The 25,468-nt window shown below is 41.6% G+C and overlaps 1 protein-coding gene across 1 annotated transcript; it reads left to right on the forward strand.

Moving 5' to 3' along the window:
- Positions 1-4,738: 4,738 nt before the first annotated feature.
- Positions 4,739-24,024, forward strand: LOC310830757 (vomeronasal type-2 receptor 26-like; the record flags this gene model as incomplete). Its single annotated transcript, XM_083710597.1, has 11 exons — positions 4,739-4,974; positions 5,462-5,753; positions 7,989-8,426; positions 10,000-10,227; positions 16,703-16,737; positions 17,248-17,539; positions 18,612-18,758; positions 19,971-20,408; positions 21,978-22,205; positions 22,410-22,536; positions 23,108-24,024. 11 exons carry the CDS (start codon positions 4,739-4,741, stop codon positions 24,022-24,024), a joined length of 3,378 nt encoding a protein of 1,125 aa, XP_083566723.1.
- Positions 24,025-25,468: the final 1,444 nt, after the last annotated feature.

A 25,468-nucleotide genomic window follows, 5' to 3' on the forward strand; every position in this document is an offset into this window, starting at 1 on the left:
ATGACAGTGGAATTTGTGGTTCTGTTGGGACTTGCTGGCTGGTATCACTTTCCAGGTCCCTACTCTGGATCTTTGTAGAGTTTGCTCCTTAACTGTTTTGTCTGCCAAAGAGGTCCCAAAGTCAATGGGTACAGATTTTTCCTCAGGTTCTACTCCCAAAGCCTTTTTCACAAATGAGTAATGCTGTAAAGCAGTGGAGGTTTAGGTTCAAAATTTCCATCTCCTAGGTGGGCTCCCTTCCTAGGTTTACGAGACCCATCTGCCCCTCATTTCCCTCTACAGCACCTTCAGTAGCCACCTTTTTAAGCATTGGGCCCACTTTTGCTCTTATCTGCTATGTCCTGTCTTTGCATGCAGAGAAATTCCCTAACTCACTGAGGATTTGAGGCCCATTGGCTGCCCTCACCTGGTTTAGGAAGCCAGCCAGTTGTATCTGATTCATGGGATGTGGCTGCTGTTGCAAGCTGAAAATTTCTAGGAGCCACATGTGAGAACTGAGCGCAGGGTGGGCGTCAGTGGTAGACAAACTACCCCAGAAGGAGCACGACTTGTTCCAGAAGGAGCACGACTTTCACCCCTAAATGCTACATTATTGTGGTGAGGCCAGACCTGAACAACAAAGAGCAGCTAACACAAAGAAAGGTATAAATGATAGTGGAATTTGTGGTTCTGTTGGGTCTTAGAATACATGGACTTAGTGGCTGGTATCACTTTCCGAGTCCCTACTCCGGACATGTGTAAAGTTTTCTCCTTAACCTTTTTGTCTGCCAAAGATGTCCCAAAGGCAATGGGTTCAGATTTTTCCTCAGGTTCTACTCCCAAAGCCTTTTTCACAAATGAGTAATGCTGCAAAGCAGTGGAGGTTCAGGTTCAAAGTTTCCTTCTCCTAGGTGGGCTCCCTTCTTAGGTTTACGAGACCCATCTGCCCCTCATTTCCCTCTACAGCACCTGGAATAGCCACCTTTTTGAGCATTGGACCTGCTATTGCTCTCATCCACTCACTCAGTCTGATCCTGTCTTTGTATGCAGAGAAATTCCCCAACTCACTGAGGATTCAAGGCCCATTGGCTGCCCTCACCTGGTTTAGGGAGCCAGCCAGTTGTATCTGTTTCATGGGATGTGGCTGCTGTTGCATGCTGACAGCTTCTAGGAGCCACAGGTGAGAGGTGAGTGCAGGGTGGGGATTAGAGGAAGGCAAACTACCCCAGAGGAGGCATGACTTGTTTCCCACTAGAGTTACTACCCCTCCCCTAACACTCTTTACATCACTGTAATGTATTACTGTATACTTAAAGCAAATGGAATCTTAATAGCAAAACTCTAAGCCTTTTCATTTAGAAATGGTTAAGTTCAGTTGATGAATGTTGTACATAAAGGAATGTTAATAAAATGTCTCTTATCAATAACTTCATGTAATCTGCAAAATCATCTTGAAGACCACAGAGGGTACCAGAAACAAAAAACATTGTGAAATAGTTAAGGGCTCTACATTCTTTATCTCTCACCCACAAGGCAGCTGAGGAATAGAAGAAGGAGAAGCCATTCCGCCCCCCTTTTTAAATAGTTTTAACAAAGAAAAGTAGCAGGGATATGCAACCATATTTGGAGGAAAACATATTGGATATTACTAACACTAATAGGACAAGCCTTTTTTTTCTGAATTATACTTTTAACCCGTTTGAAAGAGTGGTGGCAGAAAATATCTCAAATAAGCCAAATGGCTTCAGAGAATACAGATGTCTTGTTTATAATGTTGATTCTAAAGTCTAGTTATGCTATTTCTGTTATAATAATTTTTATTAATTTTAAATTTCCATTCAATCATAGCCTCATTAAAACAATACCAAATTGTAATAAAAATACTAATCACTCAAATACCGTATCAGATAATTTAGGTGCCCCCCCCATTGCTAGATGATTTCCTTTATTTCTGCATTCCAAAATCTTATTAATTTCTAATATATTCCAGTGAAAATAATAATCCCTTATACAACAACTGCAATATTAATAACTTCTATTTGTGTTGACACATTAAATGATTTATAGAACTACAAATGAGGCACTCAAACTATATCCTTGTTCTTCCAGTGTGTGGCAGTTATTCTGTCCATGGTGTCTCTTCCAATCCTTGTAAAATGTTGTGTCTATTGTGACGGGAAAGTTGCTTCCACAAGTATTTCTTTTTTTTCTTTTTTCTCCTGCCAGCAAATGCTTAAAGAACAGCAGCCTCTGATTGGCTGTGGTTCCAGGAGGGAGAGTTTAAAGAGAGCAGATTTCAAGGGAGATGGTGTTAGAGTGTGGTTAAGAGGGGAGCTGAGTTGAGGTGGTTGAGGAGGGAGGCTGGAGAGGTTAGGAATTAGGGAGATAGGAGGGTGGAGGAGGGAGAGTTGGTTCTGGAATAAAACATCCACTCCGAGTGTACAGTGAAGCACTGAATGTAGTGTCCTGCAGGGGTAATAGGATCGAATCTTGCTGGGAGACTGAGGGTAAGACAGGAAAAGGAGGAACTGAAAGAGATGAGTCTACTTAGGTCTCAAACTAATCAGGAAGGGAGAGACTTAGAAAGGAACTGAACTATAAAGCCGAAACCTCTGAAAGCGAATTGAAGTAAACTAGCGTATTATTATTTAAGTAACCTAAGTTTCTCGACTTATATTATACAACCTTGTTCTAAAAATAAATCTTTATTGGTTATCTAAAAACACCTGCTTGAAACTCAACTTCTTAGTTATCCCCCTCACAAAGATTCCCCCCCCCCAGGATATTCTGGGATAATTAGTTTTGTTTTTAAGTCTTCGGGTCAAAGGTTGTTCGGTGAGATGGGGGACTGTTATTCTAAAGCAGCAATGCTGCAGCAAGCAAAGGCTCTAGCAGCTCAGTCTGCTGCTTGTGGCTGGAAAGCCAAACAGGAAGTATGTGACTGTTGCCATGAAAACGAAGGGGCAGTCCATTCTCCTTACTGAGCACCGGATGTTAGCTCAGGATGTGTCATATGACCTGTACAGGATGTACATGGGTGGAGATTGGAGTTTTCTCTCTGTTTGTTGAAGAGAGCAGACATCTTTACTGTATGACTGCTAAAAGACACAAATAAAGACATGTAGATACGTTTCTGTCTGTGTCTGATTCCCCTCCCTGGGGATATGCAGGGAGGAGGAGAAGCAGGAGAAGCAGTTGGTGTGTTTTCCTCACAGCCTGAGGAAAATCGCCGGAACGGACCTCGTGTATGTTTTATTCTGCCGGGAGTCGCCGGAGGGAGGTCTAAGGAATTCAGCCGGTGCCTGAATAGATAGGCACATACCTCTGAGACGGGCTAGAATTCTAATATATTTAAGTGAGAGCGGGCACATGGGCGTGAGCGGTGACTGAGGTGCCAAATTTGTCGCATCTCTCTTTTCCAAGTTGTTGCTGTTCTCCATCATGCCTTGTGGGGATCTGATATCCATTGGTCTATAATCCAGTGATCCCACTTCTTGATAACGCAAGGATGCTATCCAGAACTTCTGCCACCATTCAGTTAATGTGATGGCAAACCATGTCTGATCAGTGTTACATAGGTGGGAGAGTGAAGGATGCCCCAGTACTAACAAATTAGGAAGCGGGGAAAGGATGGGGCCAGCTCAACTCGAGATATCCTGCTGACATTCATTCCTTGCCTATGATTTTGTGATGTTACAAATATAATTACATTGGAAGATTGGCTTCTTGTCTACCAGCTGCATTAATAGAGGCTTTTGGATTCAGTATCTGCAGTCTGGATTCAGACCGTTCCTCCTAGGCTGGAAAAAATGGTGAACACTGCTTTTTTACTGGAAGCCGAATCACAGGACAAAGCGATGCAGTGACTTTTGGAAACTGTGGAATAACCGCTTCTCCCAGGGCGTGATGGGGACCAACAACAGTTGCAGGAATGAAGGATACAGAACCATATATGGACGGGAAAACATCATGGGGGGAAATTGTCACAAGCAGGAAAGAATAAGGACTACACTTAAAATTCCTCACTTGAAAGTTTATAAATTACCTAATACAAATAGAAATCACAAGACTGTAGCCATTATATAAGATATTATTATATGTGCATGGAATGCAATGGAAATTATTAACATAGTGGAACACAGAAATAATGAAGAAGAATGAAGCCATCAAATTTAGCATGCAAGGGGAAACGTTTAATTAAATCATATAATTGACATTTGACTAATTGGCATTCATAATTGCATTAATTAGATAAAATTGGTATTCTTATAATGAGGTGGTTATTGGAGCAATATTGGTAAATCAATAAGTAAATATATTTTAAATATAATAATAGTAATATTTTGGCAGTTCCCCTACTGCCGATGTGCCATAGAATCCAAAAACACTGCACAAGTGATTCTCTACTCTATCATTACTCAAATTACAATAATAAATCCACCTGGCTGGTCCCCCAGATGTCACAGTGGAAAAAAAGAATCAACAGGCAAGCCTGAAATGATTATAAGCTCCTCTGTGCTGCATAGACAACTAGGCAGGGCTCTGTTACTTATCAGTTATCAGTTTCCCTTTTTCATATCAAACCACTGCATCTTGTTTGGCATCCAAGGAATTCTGTTGTGACAATGTTCAAGCTAACAATAAGGTGGATACGTGTCCCTTACAGTGCCAAACTGATAGAGTCAGCTGCCATCTAATTTGTCTTGTGCAGGTCAGGTGGAGGAGAAGAATAACACTGTAGAAAGAAGCAGTGGAGTCCATGTACACAAGGGAATTTGCCATTAGGATGTTGCTCCTGCTGCTTCTGCTGCTCCCCAATATAGTGTCTCAAGTACAAAGTGTTAAATGCGCAACAAATAATCCTGTTCATGTTCCACACGAGTGGTATGAGCCAGGAGACCTGGTCATTGGTGCAATGGCATCTCATATTTATTACATAGTCCACAAGGTTTCCTTCAAGAAACACCCTTCCCAAGACTTCATTGATGCCCCACTGTAAGTAACCATTAATTATATCATTTTAATTATTCCTTATATGTTGTATCTGACTGAATATCTTTAATTGATTTGAAGGGGGAATTGCTTTAGAACTTTATTTTTTAAATGTGTAGATAGATGTTATTCGAAATCTGTACATATAGACTATGTGCATATTGTCCGTGAAGAATAAGCTTTTTAAAAACACCAAATCTATAACAACAGAAAGAAAAGAGAGTAGCAGAAAAAGAAATAGATGGCATTAAAAGCATATAGCCAAATAGTATAGTTGTCAAAGTTTTGATGATACCCAAATTTTCAAGGTGGCGAAAACAAACATGGGTTGCTGAAGATATAAAGAAATATGCAACAGCTTTTTTAATTACACAGTATTCTTAGATTGCCCAAATAAGTAAATAAACTTTGCTGGCTTCATCCTCTCCTTATAGGGAGGCAGGTGAAAATCTTAATTTTCCCATCAACCAAAACCTCACTTCATTTGCAGGGTGTTGACAAAGTTCTACCAGCAAATCCTGGCTTTGGTCTTTGCTGTTGATGAGATCAACGAGAATCCCAGGATGTTGCCCAATGTCTCTCTAGGCTTCCACATCTATGATAGCTATTATGATTCAAAGATGACCTACCGAAACACTCTGGACCTGATCTTTAAATCACGTCACTTTGTTCCCAACTACAGGTGTGGCATCCAGAAAAATGTCATAGGGGTCATTGGGGGACTCAGCTCTGATACCTCCTGGTGCATGGCAAACGTCTTAGGTCCTTTCAAGATTCCACAGGTAGAATATGGATTTTGAAAAACAGAGATTTCATGCTTTCCTTGCATTAGGAATCTACTGATTCATAAATATGGAGTGGGGAAATAGACAAAGTAAAAGGGCCATAATATGCATAACCAACAATGTGTGTAAGAAGGGCAATTTGTGTTTAATAGATGTAATAGAAGATTTCTCTAAAGCTGCAAGGTTTGTAAACCTAGACTGGTTCATATTCATCAATCCTGAACGCACTGCACTGGGTTCCTGTGAGGTACTGAATATAGGACATTGACACTGGCTTCATAGGCAAAAATAGCTGAGAACACGTTAACTAAAAATGTTCCTGCCCTTAAAAATCAAGATAGTCCTTTCCCAAAGTATGATATTAATCAACATTGTTCACTTTCAGAGGCTAATTGAAAAAGTGTTTTCTTGCTTTGTTCTGGCATTTGTCATCTGTCACTTCAGAGCCTTATATAGTGGTGTCAGCATTGTGCTATTCTGCTACATTGTTGTATTTCATTTTAGTTATTTTAAATAGTGCTAGTACAGTATTTTATATTTTACTGATATTTTATATGATTTGGTTTATAGTGCTCAGAGAAGAATAGAATATACAATCTAATTGAGATCTTCAGGATTTCCCAGGAAATCTTCCTGAGAGAGTTCTTAGTAGGTAGAGAAACAACCGCTCCCTACATTCATTACAAAGTTTACAGATCAAAAGTACATAGTCAACAATTTCTATCACTCCACTTCCATCTTGGAATTTTGCATAATCATCCACTTTGTATATTAACATGAGCCATTATAAATGCTCCCCTATTCTTCTTTTTTAAAAAAATAATATTTATTAAATTTTCCACTTTAACAATCCAATAAAATCATATTAAATATTCCAAATTATACATATTATTTAACCATCAAACAGTCCAAATATTAGGCCAAATTATTTAAAAAATTGGAGGTATCTTCCCATGTTCTCAGGCCGGGGTGGTTCTGATCATCTCATACTTCTGCTGCTTTCATAATTTTCACGATAGTTCCCATAAATCATTCCGATGTTAATACATATTACAATTCACAGCCTCTGAACAAGCAAGATAAAACAAAACAATATATTCTGTGTGGAATATACATTCAGAGTTCCCTCTGTATGTTCACGATGTCTCTTCACAAAATGATGTTTCCACCAAGCCAGTCCAAAAATCTTCTCAACTTGGGCAGCAGCCAAGTCAGTCCAGATAAAATCAAAGCAAGGCATCTGCCCAATGCTTTAAGACCAGCTGTCCTTCAAATGGTTAACCTGTCCAGGGAAGGTTTTGCCATATAAAACTGGGGATGCAAATATTAAGTAAGATATTAAAAGGCTCTGCATTTAATTTGACAAGCTGATCTACTTTCGGTCATGGCCGCTCGTTTAGTTGGAGCTGCGTCATTCCGATTCTAATTCCCAAGGTTTTTTTTGCATCTCTCCAGTCATTCTCCTAATCAAAGTTGGGAAACTCTTTATCCTCTTCCAAATATATCTGCAGCCAAATACCTGGAACTTGGTTTTCCACCTTTGAATAATTGTTATTTCCACACAGTTAATGACTATTAGAATCATATTATATCGCCAAATAAACCAGCTCTCCTGTCTCGCTTGCTATAAATAATCAGGCAGCTGGTTCTTTCAGAGGAGGATTTTGCCATATAACATAGGAAAACGAAATATAATAACAAAGGAGGCTCAACCCCCCCCCTTCAGTTCCAACATACCAAGTCTACATAGATGTTTATCCTTTTTTCTGTTCGAATCCTTTTTAGCACCTCAGTGGCTGAATTAATTAGAAGAGTAGTTTCTTCCCCTTCGCTCAGATCATGTCCAAAACCTAAATCCAGTTTTTCATCTTAAGAACTGGAAGCTTGCTGCTAATTGGAGGCGACTTTGGAGAGCTGCCAAGAAACGATCCAGGCTTTCCACCCAGCTGCCCCCAGCCCCTCCTTCTGATAGAATCAATATGTACAAGAATGAAGCTGTGATGATGCCATAATCATAATAAATATCAACAGAAAACATTGAGCAAGGTTATCTGTGTTTTCCTATATAAGCTGGGGTTGGTGCTCTCCCTAAACTTGGTAAACTTGTCATACAGATTCAATATATATTCAATATTTTTAGTGTGCGTGCGTGCACGTGTTTATATTTGAATAAATTGGAGTACCAGGAGTTCTTGTTTCCACTTGGAAACGTTTGGCTTTTGCTTTTTCCAGATTTCATATGGTTCATTTGAACCAGCCATAAATGATGGAACCAAGTTCCCTTCCTTTTACCGCATGGTCCCCAATGAAGACCTTCAGTATCAGGGAATTATCCAGTTACTTCTGCATTTCAGATGGAAATGGGTTGGGCTCATCACTCCAGCTAATGAAGCTGGGGAACGTTTCTTACAGACAATTGAGCCAATGCTTTTCAAGAATGGAATCTGTTCAGCATTCACAGAAAGCGTTAAACCCAATATACATTATAACAGTAACTTACTAGAAATGCTGGAGGACTCAAGGATTTTGTTACCAACTTTCACAACCAGCAGAGCCAATGCAATTCTTCTACATGGAGAAAGTAGATCTAGTATATGGTTGTCAAGTGCTTTAATCATAATGGAGTTAACTCAGCTACTATTTCCTCAAAAGAAGTCACATGTAGGAAAAGTATGGATTACAACTACCCAAATTGATTTCATATTATATAGCCTTCAAAAAAAAAATTAATGTTAATTTACGAATGCTCCATGGTGCAATATCCTTTGCAATTCATTCCAAGGAGATTCACAACTTTCAAGACTTTCTTCAGAGTGTATACCCTCATTGGACAGAGAGAGATGGTTTTTTCCAAGATTTCTGGGAAGATGCATTCAGTTGTTCACTTTCAAATTCCACTCTCTCAAAAACTGTGTACTGGAGAGGAGATGCTGGAGAGCCTTCCTGCACCATTTTTTGAAATGAGCATGACTGGCCACAGCTACAGTGTTTATAATGCTGTCTATGCTTTGGCACATGCCTTAAATAGCATGCACTTGGCTGGAGCCATCCGCAACAGAAGAGGTGCTAAGGGAAAACTCTCTCCTCAGTATGCAGATCCTTGGCAGGTATTGTTCTCTGTTACAAAGCATTCACTGCATTGGTACATTATGATAGTTGGCATTTAATCATCAGTAAAGAAATAAAAGAATAAAACTTAAGAAATTAGAAATGAACCTTAAGTAAATTTATTGTATGAAAGATGGGAATTAGAATATTTGCTATAATGATACTAAACAGACTTTAGATGACACAGACTTTCAGAAGCAACAGACTACAAACAACTACCTCCTTCATGGTGCAAACCCCTCCATTTTCTCCAAATATCCCTCCCCACTTCTCTCTGTCTGTCTTACCTCTCCAGTTACCCAGGGGTGTGAGGTTGGGGGGCCCAGGCGCATAATTCTAAGGGAGAACAACCAGCACCCCAACACCAGGCACTGGCTATTTAAGGGATCCTCATATCCAAGAGAAAACAGAAGAGCAGCCCACCAGGGAGCTGCCACTACCTGGGCACATCTTGGAAGGCCCTGTCCCCAGCTCCTCACCTTTCCCTGTCTGCCAATCACCAGGGGTTTCTGGCCTCACTGGTAGGTCCCCAGAAGAGGCTAGCAACTGTTTGATCACTGTCTCTAGACCCTGCATTTCTCCCTTCTCCTCTTCTGCCTTTGAGTCTGGATTTCAGTCTGGCGCATCCTCTTCCTGCTCCCTTAACCCTGTTGCCTCTTCTGTTTCTGAAAGCTCTTCCTCCCTATCGGCTCCCTCTTCTCCCACTGACCACTCCTTGTCATCCCACCACCAATCCCCTGGCTCTGAGCCTCCTTTCCTTGGGGTGTCCCTTGGGGGTTCTCCAGCTGCTTCTTCCTTCCACTCCTCTGCATCCAACATCCAACCATGGTCAAATCCACTCTATAAACTATGGAAAGGTCGAGTCCGATGTTCTCATGTTGCATTCCTATCGTTTGAGGACATAAGCTCCCATCTCTTCTCTTACATGACTTCTCAAATTCCATCCCTTTCTTGGATACAGACAAAGGCTGGTCTCAAGCAAGCAGGACTATGGTCTCTCCATTTTGATGCAAGTCTGTTGAATGTTGAATTGGCACTGATTCATGATTTCCTACTCCTCCTGTATGTGCAACTAAAATATGTTTGCTCTTTGTTGTGAACTGAAGTGTTCAACTTTGATTCTCTTTCCACTTAGCTCCACTCATTCTTGAAGAGAATCTCATTCAACAACAGTGCTGGAGATGAAATTACATTAAATGAATATGGAGAGTTAGCAGCTGGCTTTGATATTACCAACTTGGTCACTTTCCCAAATAATTCCTATGTCAGAATCAAAGTGGGAAGGTTGGATCCTCAGGCCCCTCCAGGCAAAGAGTTCACCATTAATGAAGACAGAATCAAATGGAACAGACGCTTCACTAAGGTATGGAAATAATGGCACAGTCCCTGAAAACCCAGAATTTGCGGTTATCCACAAAATGGGATATAACAAAAGCACTTCATACATTATTCATTTTGAAAGTCAATAGCACCTGAAACCACTTCAGACTAGTGATGAGTGAGAATAGAGGAGTGCTACCAGACCTCTTGCTTCAAACGGAATGCAACTCCTCCCAGAACAGGTCAGGCATAGGAACCTGTTGGAGCCAGCCGTTACAAGTGGCACTTGTTTAGTATAAAATAAAGACACAGAAAGCTAGCTATATTTCCATAGTAAGAGATTGCAGCCCCTCTGTCTGCCCTTCTCCGATTTATTCTCCTTTGTTCTGTTCAGCCGCATGGCCGTTTGCCAATCTCATGTTACCTACATCAGGCCAAGCTTTTATTGCACCCCATCGCCATATAGGGTCATTACATTCCAATACATTGTAAAGCTCAGAGTGCTGGTCACGAGGTCCAGAGGTACCCTGCAGCATTTACAAACCTCTGCCATGGCTTTATGACTCCCACAGGAACCCAAAGCATTTCTCTCTGAGACAGGATGTGGCCTAACAGGAAACCACAACCCAAAAGTCATGGAATGATTTCCTAGTCCTAGTTTATTGTAATGACCCTGCAGGTAGGAAAAGAACCGCTATAATGACTTACCTTTAATTCCTTGTGCCACACAAAGGAACACCATGTGAACTCCTTGAAGCAAATGCCGTTAGGTGGTGACTCCATCAAAAGGCCAAGCCAGGGGTCAAATCACACCGAATTCTAACACAGCTGTAAGGTTGGATGGTCCAGGCATGAATACTGACATCTTATTAAGTTTGTATGATGCTTAGAACAGCAGCTTTTTACCCCACTGTATGTGCCACTTGTGTACCTACGGATCATTTCACGCTATTAGTCCTCCTATTTACTATTAAATCACCTGATAGTGGATATTTGATAAATTCCCCCAAACAATATCATAATATTAAACTCTTCCTATCTATTTGGATAGGTGCCACCGCTTTCTGTATGTAATGCCAACTGCCATCCTGGTTACGGGAAGAAAAAGAAGGAAGGGAAGAAGTTTTGCTGCTATGATTGTGATCCATGTCCAGAAGGAATGATTTCAAATGAGAAAGGTTAGAGATGACATCGTAAGATACTGCAGAACCTCTGGGCTCCTGGCAATTTTGTTGACATTAAACTGCTGCAGGAGAAAAGGCTTAAATTAACAGATGTTTTCTTCTCTAAGAATTAGGTTTTTTGACAGTAGGGTGAAACTCTTATCAAACTCACTTTTCTGAGATCCAAAGATTTCAGCTGTAATGCATTTCTCATTTTGTTGTACTGTTTATGTGGCTCTAAGAAAAAGCAGGGAGACAATAAAGAAAAAAAAGACGTTACCCATGTAGAAAATTCCAGAATTGATACACAACTCTTATTTTTGATACACCGAGTACAAAAGCATTTGGACTTGAAGCTCGTATACATTCTGACGTAGAAAAGACTATGCTAAATGGACTAGTGATGAGAGAATTCTTAAGAATACTTTTCGTTGCTTCAAATTGTCACCCACTGTTTGTGTATTTTCAGACATGGATACATGTGTCAGTTGCCCAGCAGATCAGTATCCAACCAGCGGCCAGGATGTATGCATTCCTAGGATTCCAAACTTCCTAGCCTTTGATGAAACCTTGGCCATTTTTTCATCTTCCTCTGCACTTTTATTCACTCTAATCACAATTCTGGTGCTCAGCATCTTCATTAAGCATCGCAATACAGCCATAGTCAAAGCCAACAACCGAAGCCTCACCTATGGTCTCCTTATTGCCCTCCTCTTGTGTTTCCTCTCTTCTTTGTTGTTTCTCGGAAAACCTAATATGGCGACTTGCCTTCTCCGACAAACTGCTTTTGGCATTGTCTTCTCTGTGGCCCTCTCCAGCATCTTAGCCAAAACCATATTGGTGGTTTTGGCATTCATGGCTACCAAACCAGGATCCAATATGAGGAAATGGGTAGGCAAAGAACTGGCTTATTCCATTGTCTTTTCCTGCTCCATTGTCCAAGTAGGGATCTGTGTCCTCTGGCTGGCAACCTCTCCCCCATTCCCAGATGTGGACATGCACTCAATGACGGAAGAAATCATATTTCTATGTAATGAAGGGTCAGTCTCCATGTTCTATTGTGTCTTGGGCTACATGGGCTTCCTGGCCACTATCAGCTTCACGGTGGCCTTCCTAGCCAGAAAGTTGCCTGACACTTTCAACGAAGCCAAGTTCATCACCTTCAGCATGCTGGTCTTCTGCAGTGTTTGGCTCTCCTTCATTCCAACCTACCTGAGCACCAGAGGAAAATACATGGTGGCTGTGGAGATCTTCTCCATCTTTGCTTCTGGTGCTGGGTTGCTGGGTTGCATTTTTTCCCCTAAATGCTACATAATTGTGGTGAGGCCTGACCTGAACAACAAAGAGCAGCTAACACAGAGAAAGGTATAAATGACAGTGGAATTTGTGGTTCTGTTGAGTCTTATGAACTTGGTAGCAGGTATCACTTTCCGAGTTCCTGCTCTGGATCTTTGTAGAGTTTGCCTCTTAACTGTTTTGTCTGCCAAAGAGGTCCCAAAGGCCATAGGTACAGATTTTTCCTCAGGTTCTACTCCCAAAGCCTTTTTCACAAATCAGTAATGCTGTAAAGCAGTGGAGGTTTAGGTTCAAAATTTCCATCTCCTAGGTGGGCTCCCTTCCTAGGTTTACGAGACCCATCTGCCCCTCATTTCCCTCTACAGCTCCTGCAGTAGCCACCTTTTTAAGCATTGGGCCCACTTTTTCTCTTATCTGCTATGTCCTGTCTTTGCATGCAGAGAAATTCCCTAACAGACTGAGGATTTGAGGCCCATTGGCTGCCGTCACCTGGTTTAGGGAGCCAGCCAGTTGTATCTGATTCATGGGATGTGGCTGCTGTTGCAAGCTGACAATTTCTAGGAGCCACAGGTGAGAACTGAGGGCAGGGTGGGGATCAGAGGTAGACAAACTACCCCAGAAGGAGCACGACTTGGTCCCTGCTAGAGTTACTACCCCTCCCTAACACTCCATACACCCTTGTTGTGTATTAAAGCTAAAGGGACCCCTGACCATTAGGTCCAGTCATAACCGACTCTGGGGTTGCGGCACTCATCTTGCTTTACTGGCCGAGGGAGCCAGCGTACAGCTTCCGGGTCATGTGGCCAGCATGACTAAGCCGCTTCTGGCAAGCCAGAGCAGTGCACGGAAACGCCGTTTACCTTTCCGCCGGAGCGGTACCTATTTATCTACTTGCACTTTGACGTGCTTTCGAACTGCTAGGGTGGCAGCAGCTGGGACCGAGCCATGGGAGCTCACCCCATCGTGGGGATTCAAACCGCTGACCTTCCGATCAGCAAGCCCTAGACTCTGTGGTTTAACCCACAGCGCCACCCACGTCCCTTAAACATTGGTGCCTCTCCACATCGGGGAATCGAACCCCAGTCTCCCGCGTGACAGGCGGGGATACTTACCACTATACTAACCTGTCATGTTTTACTGTATATTTATAGCAAATGGAATCTTAATAGCAAAACTCTCAGCCTTTTCATTTAGAAATGGTTAAGTTCAGTTGATCAACGTTCTACATGTACTGTATAAATGATTGTTAATAAAAAGTCTCTTATCAATTACTTCATGGTATCTACAAATTCATCTTGAAGATAAAAAAAGCATACCAGAAACAAAAAACATTGTGAAATAGTTAAGGGCTCTACATTCTTTATCTCTAACACACAAGGCAGCTGAGGAATAGAAGAAGGAGAAGTTTAAGACAGCCATTTCCCTTGTTTTTTTAAATAGTTTTAACAAAGAAAAGGAGCAGAGATATGAAACAATATCTGGAGGAAAACACATTGGATATTACTAACACTAATAGGACAAACCTTTTATTTCTGAATTATACTTCTAACCAGTTTGAAAGAGAGGTCTCAGAGAATATCTCAAGTAAGCTCATTTTTAAGAATACAGATGTGTTGTTTCTAAAGTTGATTCTAAAGTCTATTTCTGTTATAATAATTTTTATTAATTTTCAATTACCATCCAATAATAGCATCATTAAAACAATATCAAATTGTAATACTAATACTAAGCACTCAAATACTGAATCATATAATTTAGGTGCCCCTCCCCACATGCTAGATGATTTCCTTTATTTCTGCATTCCAAAATCTTATTAATTTCTATTATATTCCAGTCAAAATAATAATCCCTTATACAACAACTGCAATATTAATATTTTCTATTTGTATTGACACATTGATTCATAGAACTGCAAATGAGGCACTCAAACTACATCCTTGTTCTTCCAATGTTTAGCAGATATGCTGTCCATAGTGTTTCTTCCAGTCCTTCTAAAATGTTGTGTCTATTGTGACAGAAATGTTAGTTCCACAAGTATTTCTTTTTACTTTTTTCTCCTGCTAGCATTTGGATAAATAGCAGCTGCCTCTGACTGGCTGTGGTTCCAGGAGGGAGAGTTTAAAAGGAGCCGATTTCACGGGAGATGGGGTTAGACTGTGGTTAAGAGTGGGGTTGAGTTGAAGTGGTTGAGGAGGGAGGTTGGGAGTTAGGTAGGGAGATAGGATAGGAGTGTGGAGGAGGAAGAGTTGGTTCTGGAATAAAACATCCACTCCGAGTGTACCGTGAAGGACTGAGTGTATTGTCCTGCAGGAGTAAAAGGACCAAATCTTTCTGGGAGACTGAGGATGAAGCAGGAGAAGGAGACATCCAAATCCCAGTGAAGGAAGGGGGTGAGCCCTTAAGACTATTGCTGAAATTACCTCAGGAGCTGCATTTGTTAAAGGGGTGGGTAAATGAAGGAAAGTCCCGCCTTAGAAAGGAACCAAACTATAAAGCCCAAACCTTAGAAACTGAATTGAAGTGAACTAGCATATTATTATTGCTGAAATAACCTAAGTTTCTCGACTTATATTATACTACCTTGCTTTAAAAAATAAATCATTATTGTTTATTTAAAGAACACCTGCATGAGACTCCAACTTTTTGGTTACCCCCTCACAAAGATCCCTCACAGGATATGCTGGGATTGTTAGGGGGCTTTTTTTAAGCCTTCGGGTAAAAAGTTGTTTGGCGTAGTGGGAGCAATATATTAAAGTGAGAGCAGGCACATGGGCGTGAGCAGTAACTGAGGCGTCAAGCATGGCGCATCCATCTTTTCCAAGTTCTTGCTGTTCTCCATCATGCCTTGTGTGCATCTGATATCCCATTGATGCTATAATCCAGTGCTCCCACTTCTTGATAAGGCAAGGGTGCTATCCAGAATTGCTGCCACCATTCAGTTAATGTGATGGCAAAGCATGTCTGATCAGTGTTACATAGGTGGGAGAGTGAAGGATGCCCCAGTACTAACAAATTTGGAAGTAGGGTAAGGATGGGGCCATATATGAACGGGAAAACATCATGGGGGAGAAATTGTCACACGCAGGAAGAAATAAGGATTGCACTTAGAGTTCCTCAATTGAAACTTTATAAATTACCTAATATACCAACACAAATAGAAATCACAAGTCTGTAGCTGTTATCTAACAGATTGCTATATGTACATGGAATGCAATGGAAGTTATTAACATAGTGGAACACAGAAATCATGAAGAAGAATGAAGCCATCAAATTTAGCATGCAAGGGGAAACATTTAATTAAATCATATAATTGACATTTGAATAATTGGCATTCATAATTGCATTAATTAGATAAAATTGGTATTGTTATATTGAAGTCGCTATTAGAACAATGTTGGTAAATCAATAAAAATATATATTTAAAAATAATAATAGTAATATTTTGGCAGTTCTCCTACTGCTGATGCGCCATAGAATCCAAAAACCCTGCACAACTGGTTCTCTCCCCTATCATTACTAAAATTACAATAATCAATCCACCTGACTGAACTTCCAAAGGCCGGAGCGGAAAAAAGGAATCAACAAGCAAGCCTGAAATGATTATAAGCTCCTCAGTGCTCCATAGACAACTAGGCTGGGCTCTGTTACTTATCAGTTATCAGTTTCCCTCTTTCATATCAAACCACTGCATCTTATTTGGCATCCAAGGCATTCTGTTGTGACAATCTTCAAGCTAACAATAAGGTGGATACATGTCCCTTACAGTGCCAAATTGACAGAGTCAGCTGCCACCCAATTTGTCTTGTTCAGATCAGGTGGAGGAGAGGAATAATACTGTCGAGAGAAGCAGGGGAGTCCATGCAGACAAGGGAATTTGCCATCAGGATGTTGCTCCTGCTGCTTCTGCTGCTCCCCAATATAGTGTCCCAAGGACAAAGCGCTCAATGCGCAACTAATAATCCTGTTCATGTTCCACACGAGTGGCATGAGGCAGGTGACCTGGTCATTGGTGCAATGGCATCTCATATCTGTTACATACACCCCAAATTATCCTTCAAGAAACACCCTTCCCAGGACTTCATTGATGCCCCAATGTAAGTAACTGTTAATTAATATTATTTTAATTATTCCTTATATGCTATATCTGACAGAAAATAACTTTGATTGATTGCTATAGTACTTTATTTTTTAAATGTGTGGAGAGATTTTATTAGAAATCTGTACATAAAGGCTATGTGCATATTGTCGATGAACAATAAGCTTTTTTGAGTCTAATTGTGTAAAGAGAGATAGAAAAGAGAGTAGGAGAAAGAGAAAAGAGATGGCATGAAAAAATAGGAAAAGTATATAGCAAAGTAGTATGGTACTGAAGTTTTTGATGATACCTAAATTTTCAAGGTGGCAAAAACTAACACGGGTTGCTGAAGAGATGAAGAAATATGCAACAGCTTTTAAAATTACACAGTATTCTTAGATTGCCCAAATAAGTAAATAAACTTTGCTGGCTTCATCCTCTCCTTATAGGGAGGCAGGTGAATCTCTCCTATCTAGATTCTGTGCACTGTTTAATTTTCCCATTAAACAAAATCTCACTTCATTTGCAGGGTGTTGACAAAGTTCTACCAGCAAATCCTGGCTTTGGTCTTTGCTGTTGATGAGATCAATGAGAATCCAAGGATGTTGCCCAATGTCTCTCTAGGCTTCCACATCTATGATAGCTATTATGATTCAAAGATGACCTACCGAAACACTCTGGACCTGCTCTTTAAATCGCATCACTTTGTTCCCAACTACAGGTGTGGCATCCAGAAAAATGTCATAGGGGTCATTGGGGGACTCAGCTCTGATACCTCCTGGTGCATGGCAAACGTCTTAGGTCCTTTCAAGATTCCACAGGTAGAATATGGATCTTGAAAAACAGAGATTTCATGCTGTCCTTGCATTAGGAATCTACTGATTCATAAATATGGAGTGGGGAAATAGACAAAGTAAAAGGGGTATAATATGCATATCCAACAATGTGTGTAAGAAGGGCAATTTGTGTTTAATAGATGTAATAGAAGATTTCTGTAAAGCTGCCAGGTTTGTAAAGGAGGCACCTAGACTGGTTCATATACGTCAATCCTGAACGCACTGCCCTGGCTGCCTGTGAGCTACTGAATATATGAAATTGACATTGGCTTCATAGGCAAAAATAACTGAGAACAAATTAACTAAAAATATTCTTCCCCTTAAAAATCAAGATAGTCTTTTCCCAAAGTATGATGTTAATCAACATTGTTCATTTTCAGAGGCTAATTGAAAAAGTGTTTTCTTGCTTTGTTCTGGCATTTGTCATCTCTCAATTCAGAGCCTTATATAGTGGTGTCAGCATTGTGCTATTCTCCTGCATTGTTGTATTTCATTTTAGTTGTTTTAAATAGTGCTGGTACAGTATTTTGTATTTTACTGATATTTTATATGATTTGGTTTTGTGCTCAGAGATGAATACTATATACAATCTAATGGAGATCTTCAGGATTTCCCAGGAAATCTTCCTGAGAGAGTTCTTAGTAAATAGAGAATCAACCGCTCCCTACAGTCATTACAAAGGTTACAGATCAAAAGTACATGAACAACAATTTCTATCACTCCACTTACACCTTGGAGTTTTGGTTCATCATCCACTTAGTATATTAACATGAGCCATGATAAATGCTCCCCTATTCTTCTATTTTTAAAAAATAATATTTATTAAATTTTCCACTTTAACAATCCAATAAAATCATATTAAACATTCCAAATTATACATATTATTCAACCATCAAACAGTCCAAATATTAGGCCAAATTATAAAAAAAAATTGGCGGTATCTTCCCATGTTCTCAGGCTGGGGTGGTTCTGATCATTTCATTCTTCTGCTGCTTTCATAATTTTCACGATAGTTCCCATAAATCATTCCGATGTTAATACTTATTACATTTCACAGCCTCTGAACAAGCGAGATAGAACAAAACAATATATTCTTTGTGGAATTTACATCCCGAGTTCCCTCTGTATGTTCACAATGTCTCTTCACAAAATGATGTTTCCACCAAGCCAGTCCAAAAATCTTCTCAACTTGGGCAGCAGCCAAGTCAGTCCAGATAAAATCAAAGCAAGGCATCTGCCCAATGCTTTAAGACCAGCTGTCCTTCAAATGGTTAACCTGTCCAGGGAAGGTTTTGCCATATAAAACTGGGAATGCAAATATTAAGTAAGAATTTAAAGGCTCTGCATTTAATTTGACAAATTGATCTACTTTCAGACATGGCCGCTCGTTGAAGCTGCGTCATTCCGATTCTAATTCTAGGCAAACCTCCTAAGTGTTTTTGGCGTCTCTCCAGTCATTCTCCAAATCAAAGTTGGGAAACTCTTTATCCTCTTCCAAATATATCTGCAGCCGAATACTTTGAACTTGGTTTTCCACCTTTGAATAATTGTTATTTCCACACAGTTAATGACTATTAGAATTAGACAATTATATCACCAAATAAACCACCTCTCCAGTCTCGCTTGCTATAAATAATCAGGCAGCTGGTTCTTTCAGAGGAGGATTTTGCCACATAACATAGGAAAACGAAATATAATAACAAAGGAGGCTCAACCCCCCCCCCTTCAGTTCCAACATACCAAGTCAACATAGATGTTTATCCTTTTTCCTTTCGAATCCTTTTTAGCACCTCAGTGGATGAATTAATTAGAAGAGTAGTTTCTTCCCCTTCGCTCAGATCATGTCCAATACTTAAATCCAGTTTTTCATTTTAAGAACTGGAAGCTTGCTGCTAATTGGAGGCGACTTTGGAGAGTTGCCAAGAAACGATCCAGGCTTTCCACCCAGCTGCCCCCAGCCCCTCCTTCTGAATTTGGGGCCAGGTGTTGGCGATCTGCGGATGAGCTGCCACTCCCCAGCCTGAGGAGTGTAGGGTGGCTGATTACTTCCGTCTCAGACTCTGATTCCAAAATGTACGGCAGTGATGGGATTCAGCAATCCTCTATCGCAGCTCACCGGAGGCTCCTCCTCCAAATGCTCCCCTATCCTTGGATACAATCAATATGTACAAGAATGAAGCTGTGATGATGCCATAATAATAATAAATATCAAGAGAAAACATGGAGCAAGGTTATCTGTGTTTTCCTATATAAGCTGGGGTTGGTGGTCTCCCTAAACTTGGTAAACTTGGCATACAGATTCAGTATATATTCAATATTTTTAGTGTGCGTGCGTGTACGTGTTTATATTTGAATAAATTGGAGTATCAGGAGTTCTTGTTTCCACTTGGAAACATTTGGCTTTTGCTTTTTCCAGATTTCATATGGTTCATTTGAACCAGCCATAAATGATGGAACCAAGTTCCCTTCCTTTTACCGCATGGTCCCCAATGAAGACCTTCAGTATCAGGGAATTATCCAGTTACTTCTGCATTTCAGATGGAAATGGGTTGGGCTCATCACTCCAGCTAATGAAGCTGGGGAACGTTTCTTACAGACAATTGAGCCAATGCTTTTCAAGAATGGAATCTGTTCAGCATTTACAGAAAGAGTTAAACCCAATATACATTATAACAGTAACTTACTAGAAATGCTGGAGGACTCAAGGATTTTGTTACCAACTATCACAACAAGCAAAGCTAATGCAATTCTTCTACATGGAGGAAGTAGATTTAGTATATGGTTGTCAACTGCTTTAAGCACAATGGAGTTATATCACCTACTATTTCCTCAAAAGAAGTCACATGTAGGAAAAGTATGGATTACAACTACTCAAATTGATTTCATATTATATAGCCTTCAAAAAAAAATTAATGTTAAAATACAAATGCTCCATGGTGCTATATCCTTTGCAATTCACTCCAAGGAGATTCACAACTTTCAAGACTTTCTTCAGAGTGTATACCCTCATTGGACAGAGACAGATGGTTTTTTCCAAGATTTCTGGGAAGATGCATTCAGTTGTTCACTTTCAAATTCCACTCTCTCAAAAACTGTGTGTACTGGAGAGGAGATGCTGGAGAGCCTTCCTGCACCATTTTTTGAAATGAGCATGACTGGCCACAGCTACAGTGTTTATAATGCTGTCTATGCTTTGGCACATGCCTTAAATAGCATGCACTTGGCTGCAGTCATCTGCAAATGGAGAGGTGCTAGGGGAAGACTCTCTCCTCAATATGTAGAACCTTGGCAGGTATTGTTCTCTGTTACAAAGCATTCACTGCATTGGTACATTATGATAGTTGGCATTTAATCATCAGTAAAGAAATAAAAGAATAAAACTTAAGAAATTAAAAATGAACCTTAAGTAAATTTATTGTATGAAAGATGGGAATTAGAATATTTCCTATAATGATACTAAACAGACTTTAGATGACACCGACTTTCAGATGCAACAGACTACAAACAACTACCTCCTTCACACTGCAAACCCCTCCATTTTCTCCAAATATCCCTCCCCACTTCTCTCTGTCTCTCTTACCTGTCCAGTTACCCAGTGGTGTAAGATTGGGGGGCCCAGGCGCATAATTCTGGGCAAATACAACCAGGACCCCAACCCCAGGCACTGGCTATTGCAGGGATCCTCATATCCAAGAGAAAACAGAAGAGCAGCCCATCAGGGAGCTGCCACTACCTGGGCACATCTTGGAAGGCCCTGTCCCCAGCTCCTCATCTTTCCCTGTCTGCCAATCACCAGGGGTTTCTGGCCTCACTGGTAGGTCCCCAGAAGAGGCTAGCAACTGTTTGATCACTGTCTCTAGACCCTGAATTTCTCCCTTCTCCTCTTCTGCCTTTGAGTCTGGATTTCCGTCTGCCACAGCCTCTTCCTGCTCCCTTAACCCTGTTGCCTTTTCTGCTTCTGACACCTCTTCCTCCCAGTCTGCTCCCTCTTCTCCCACTGACCACTCCTTGTCATCTCACCACCAATCCCCTGGCTCTGAGCCCCCTTGCGGCGTCCCTTTCGGGTTCTCCAGCTGCTGCTTCCTACCACTCCTCTGCATCCAACATCCAACCATGCTCAATTCCACTCTATAAACTATGGAAAGGTCGAGTCCGATGTTCTCATGTTGCATTCCTATCTTTTGAGAACATAAGCTCCCATCTCTTCTCTTACATGACTTCTCAAATTCCATCCCTTTCTTGGATACAGACAAAGGCTGGTCTCAGACAAGCAGGACTATGGTCTCTCCATCTTGATGCAAGTCTGTTGAATGTTGAATTGACACTGATTCATGATTTCCTACTCCTCCTGTATGTGCAACTAAAATATGGATGCTCTTCGTTGTGAACTGAAGTGTTCAACTTTGATTCTCTTTCCACTTAGCTCCACTCATTCCTGCAGAGAATCTCATTCAACAACAGTGCTGGGGATGAAATTACATTAAATGAATATGGAGAGTTAGCAGCTGGCTTTGATATTACCAACTTGGTCACTTTCCCAAATAATTCCTATGTCAGGGTCAAAGTGGGAAGTTTGGATCCTCAGGCCCCTCCAGGTAAAGTGCTCACCATTAATGAAGACAGAATCAAATGGCACAGACGCTTCACTAAGGTAAGGGAATACTGACATCTTCTTAAGTTTGTCTGGTGCTTAGAACAGCAGCTTTTTACCCCACTGTATGTGCCACTTGTGTACCTACGAATCATTTCACGCTATTAGTCCTCCTATTTACTGTTAAATCTCCTGATAGTGGATATTTGATAAATTCCTCAAAACAATATCATAATATTAAACTTTTCCTATCCATTTGGATAGGTGCCACCGCTTTCTGTATGTAATGCCAACTGCCATCCTGGTTACGGGAAGAAAAAGAAGGAGGGAAAGAAGTTTTGCTGCTATGATTGTGATGCATGTCCAGAAGGAATGATTTCAAATGAGAAAGGTTAGAGATGACATCTTAAGATAATGCAGAACCTCTGGGCTCCTGGCAATTTTGTTGACATTAAACTGCTGCAGGAGAAAAGGCTTAAATTAACAGATGTGTTGTTCTCACTGTTTATATTTTAATCTTTAAAACATCTTGAAGATTTCTTTTTAGGTGGAAGCTAATATATTTTACCTACAGCATCAAAAAAATTAGGGTGTAATAGAAGTGGTGTTTTCTCCTCTAAGAATGAGGTTGTTTGACAATAGGGTGAAACTCTTATCAAACTCACTTTTCTGAGATCCAAAGATTTCAGCTGTAATGCATTTCTCATTTTGCTGTACTGTTTATGTGGCTCTAAGAAAAAGCAGGGAGACAATAAAGAAAAAAGAGACGTTACCCATGTAGAAAATTCCAGAATTGATACACAACTTTTATTTTTGATACACCTAGTACAAAAGCATTTGGACTTGAAGCTCGTATACATTCTGATGTAGAAAAGACTATACTAAATGGACTAGTGATGAAGGAATTCTTAAGAATACTTTTGGTTGCTTCAAATGGTCACACACTGTTTATGTATTTTCAGACATGGATACATGTGTCAGTTGCCCAGCAGATCAGTATCCAACCAGCGGCCAGGATCTATGCATTCCTAAGATTCCAAACTTCCTAGCCTTTGATGAAACCTTGGCCATTTTTTCATCTTCCTCTGCACTTTTATTCGCTCTAATCACAATTCTGGTGCTCAGCATCTTCATTAAGCATCGCAATACAGCCATAGTCAAAGCCAACAATCGAAGCCTCACCTATGGTCTCCTTATCTCCCTCCTCTTGTGTTTCCTCTCTTCTTTGCTGTTTATCGGAAGACCTAATATGGTGACTTGCCTTCTCCGACAAACTGCTTTTGGCATTGTCTTCTCTGTGGCCCTCTCCAGCATCTTAGCCAAAACCATATTGGTGGTTTTGGCATTCATGGCTACCAAACCAGGATCCACTATGAGGAAATGGGTAGGCAAAGAACTGGCTTATTCCATTGTCTTTTCCTGCTCCATTGTTCAAGTAGGGATCTGTGTCCTCTGGCTGGCAACCTCTCCCCCATTCCCAGATGTGGACATGCACTCAATGACGGAAGAAATCATATTTCTATGTAATGAAGGGTCAGTCTCTATGTTCTATTGTGTTTTGGGCTACATGGGCTTCCTGGCCACTATCAGCTTCACGGTGGCCTTCCTAGCCAGGAAGTTGCCTGACAGCTTCAATGAAGCCAAGTTCATCACCTTCAGCATGCTGGTCTTCTGCAGTGTTTGGCTCTCCTTCATTCCAACTTATCTGAGCACCAGAGGAAAATACATGGTGGCTGTGGAGATCTTCTCCATCTTTGCTTCTGGTGCTGGGTTACTGACTTGCATTTTTCCCCCTAAATGCTACATTATTGTGGTGAGGCCTGACCTGAACAATAGAGAGATTTCTTTACCTCGCAGGGGGTCGACCTGGCTTGTGTGACGGAGACCTGTGTGCGCGAAGGGGTAACTGTTACCTTACGAGAGATGGCGCCCCCGGGTTTCTCCGTCCTCCACCAGTCACGGACTGTGGGCCGGGGGGGAGGGGTGGCATTATTAATCCGGGAAGATTGTTCTTTCAGGGCTCTACCATCGCCATCGATCCCCGGCATTGAATGTGTTGGCCTAGTGTGGGGCTCCGAGGAGAGCTTGGCTGTCTGGCTGGTGTACCGGCCACCTAGCGCACCAGCAGCCACCCTGTCAAGCCTGCTGGAGGTGGTGGCCGGCTGGGCCTTGGAGTTCCCTAACCTATTGGTATTGGGAGACTTCAACTTCCATGCTGATGCCACCCCCTCCTCACAGGCTCTGGACCTGGTGTCTTCCATGGCGACACTAGGGCTCTCCCAGTTTGTTTCGGGCCCCACACATCAAGCAGGCCACACGCTGGATTTGATCTTTGGCGCCGGTATAGATGTGATCATGTCTCCTTTGATGAAGGTGCCATGGTCTGATCACTACGCTCTGAAAGCCAGGATTGACTTTCCACCCCCACCCTGCTTAGGTGGTGAGCCGATTTGGGCTCGCCCGCAGAGGCTGATGGACCCTGATAGATTCCATCAAGCCTTGTGGGACCTTGCTCCCCCTGGCGACTCATTGACTGAGCTTGTTGAGGGCTGGAATACCCAGCTCTTGGCAGCCATCAATGAGATCGCACCTAAGCGCCCTCTGCGACCTCGCAGAAACCGGGCTCCCTGGTTTACCAAGGAGCTTCGGAAAATGAAGCGGGACCTCAGACGGCTAGAGCGAGTATGGCGGGGTACCCGTGACGGAGCCTCAAGAACATCTTATAGGGCTTTTATGAAAACCTATGAGATGGCAGTGAAGGCCGCTAAGAAGTCCTACTTCTCGGCCTCCATTGCATCCGCTAGCTCTTGCCCGGCGCAATTATTTCATATAATTCGGTCTTTAACGTCCCTTGAAGGACAGCCAAATTTAAATAATAATCTGACACACAGCTGTGAGGCATTTGCGAGCTTTTTTGCGGAGAAGGTCCTGTTGCTCCGCCATGACCTCCCTGCCAATTTGGATACAATAAAGGAACTGGAGGCCCCTCGACTGTCCTCGGGTCCAGTATTGGACCACTTTGACCGGATATCTCCAGCCGATGTGGACAGACTCCTCCGAGCTGGAAAGCCCACCACCTGTCCTCTTGACCCGTGCCCGTCATGGCTGATTAGATCGTGTCCAGACGAGGTGCGGGCCCCCCTGGGGGATATCATCAATTTGTCCCTTGGCACCGGGATATTCCCAGGGGAACTGAAGGAGGCAGTGGTGCGTCCGCTCTTAAAGAAAACATCATTAGATCCCTTAGATCTATCCAATTACCGCCCGGTCTCGAATCTTCCATTCCTGGGTAAGGTGATTGAGAGAGCGGTTGCTGAACAGCT

Source organism: Podarcis gaigeae (genome assembly GCF_964106915.1).
Source record: "Podarcis gaigeae genome assembly, chromosome: 13".
Taxonomy (NCBI): domain Eukaryota; kingdom Metazoa; phylum Chordata; class Lepidosauria; order Squamata; family Lacertidae; genus Podarcis; species Podarcis gaigeae.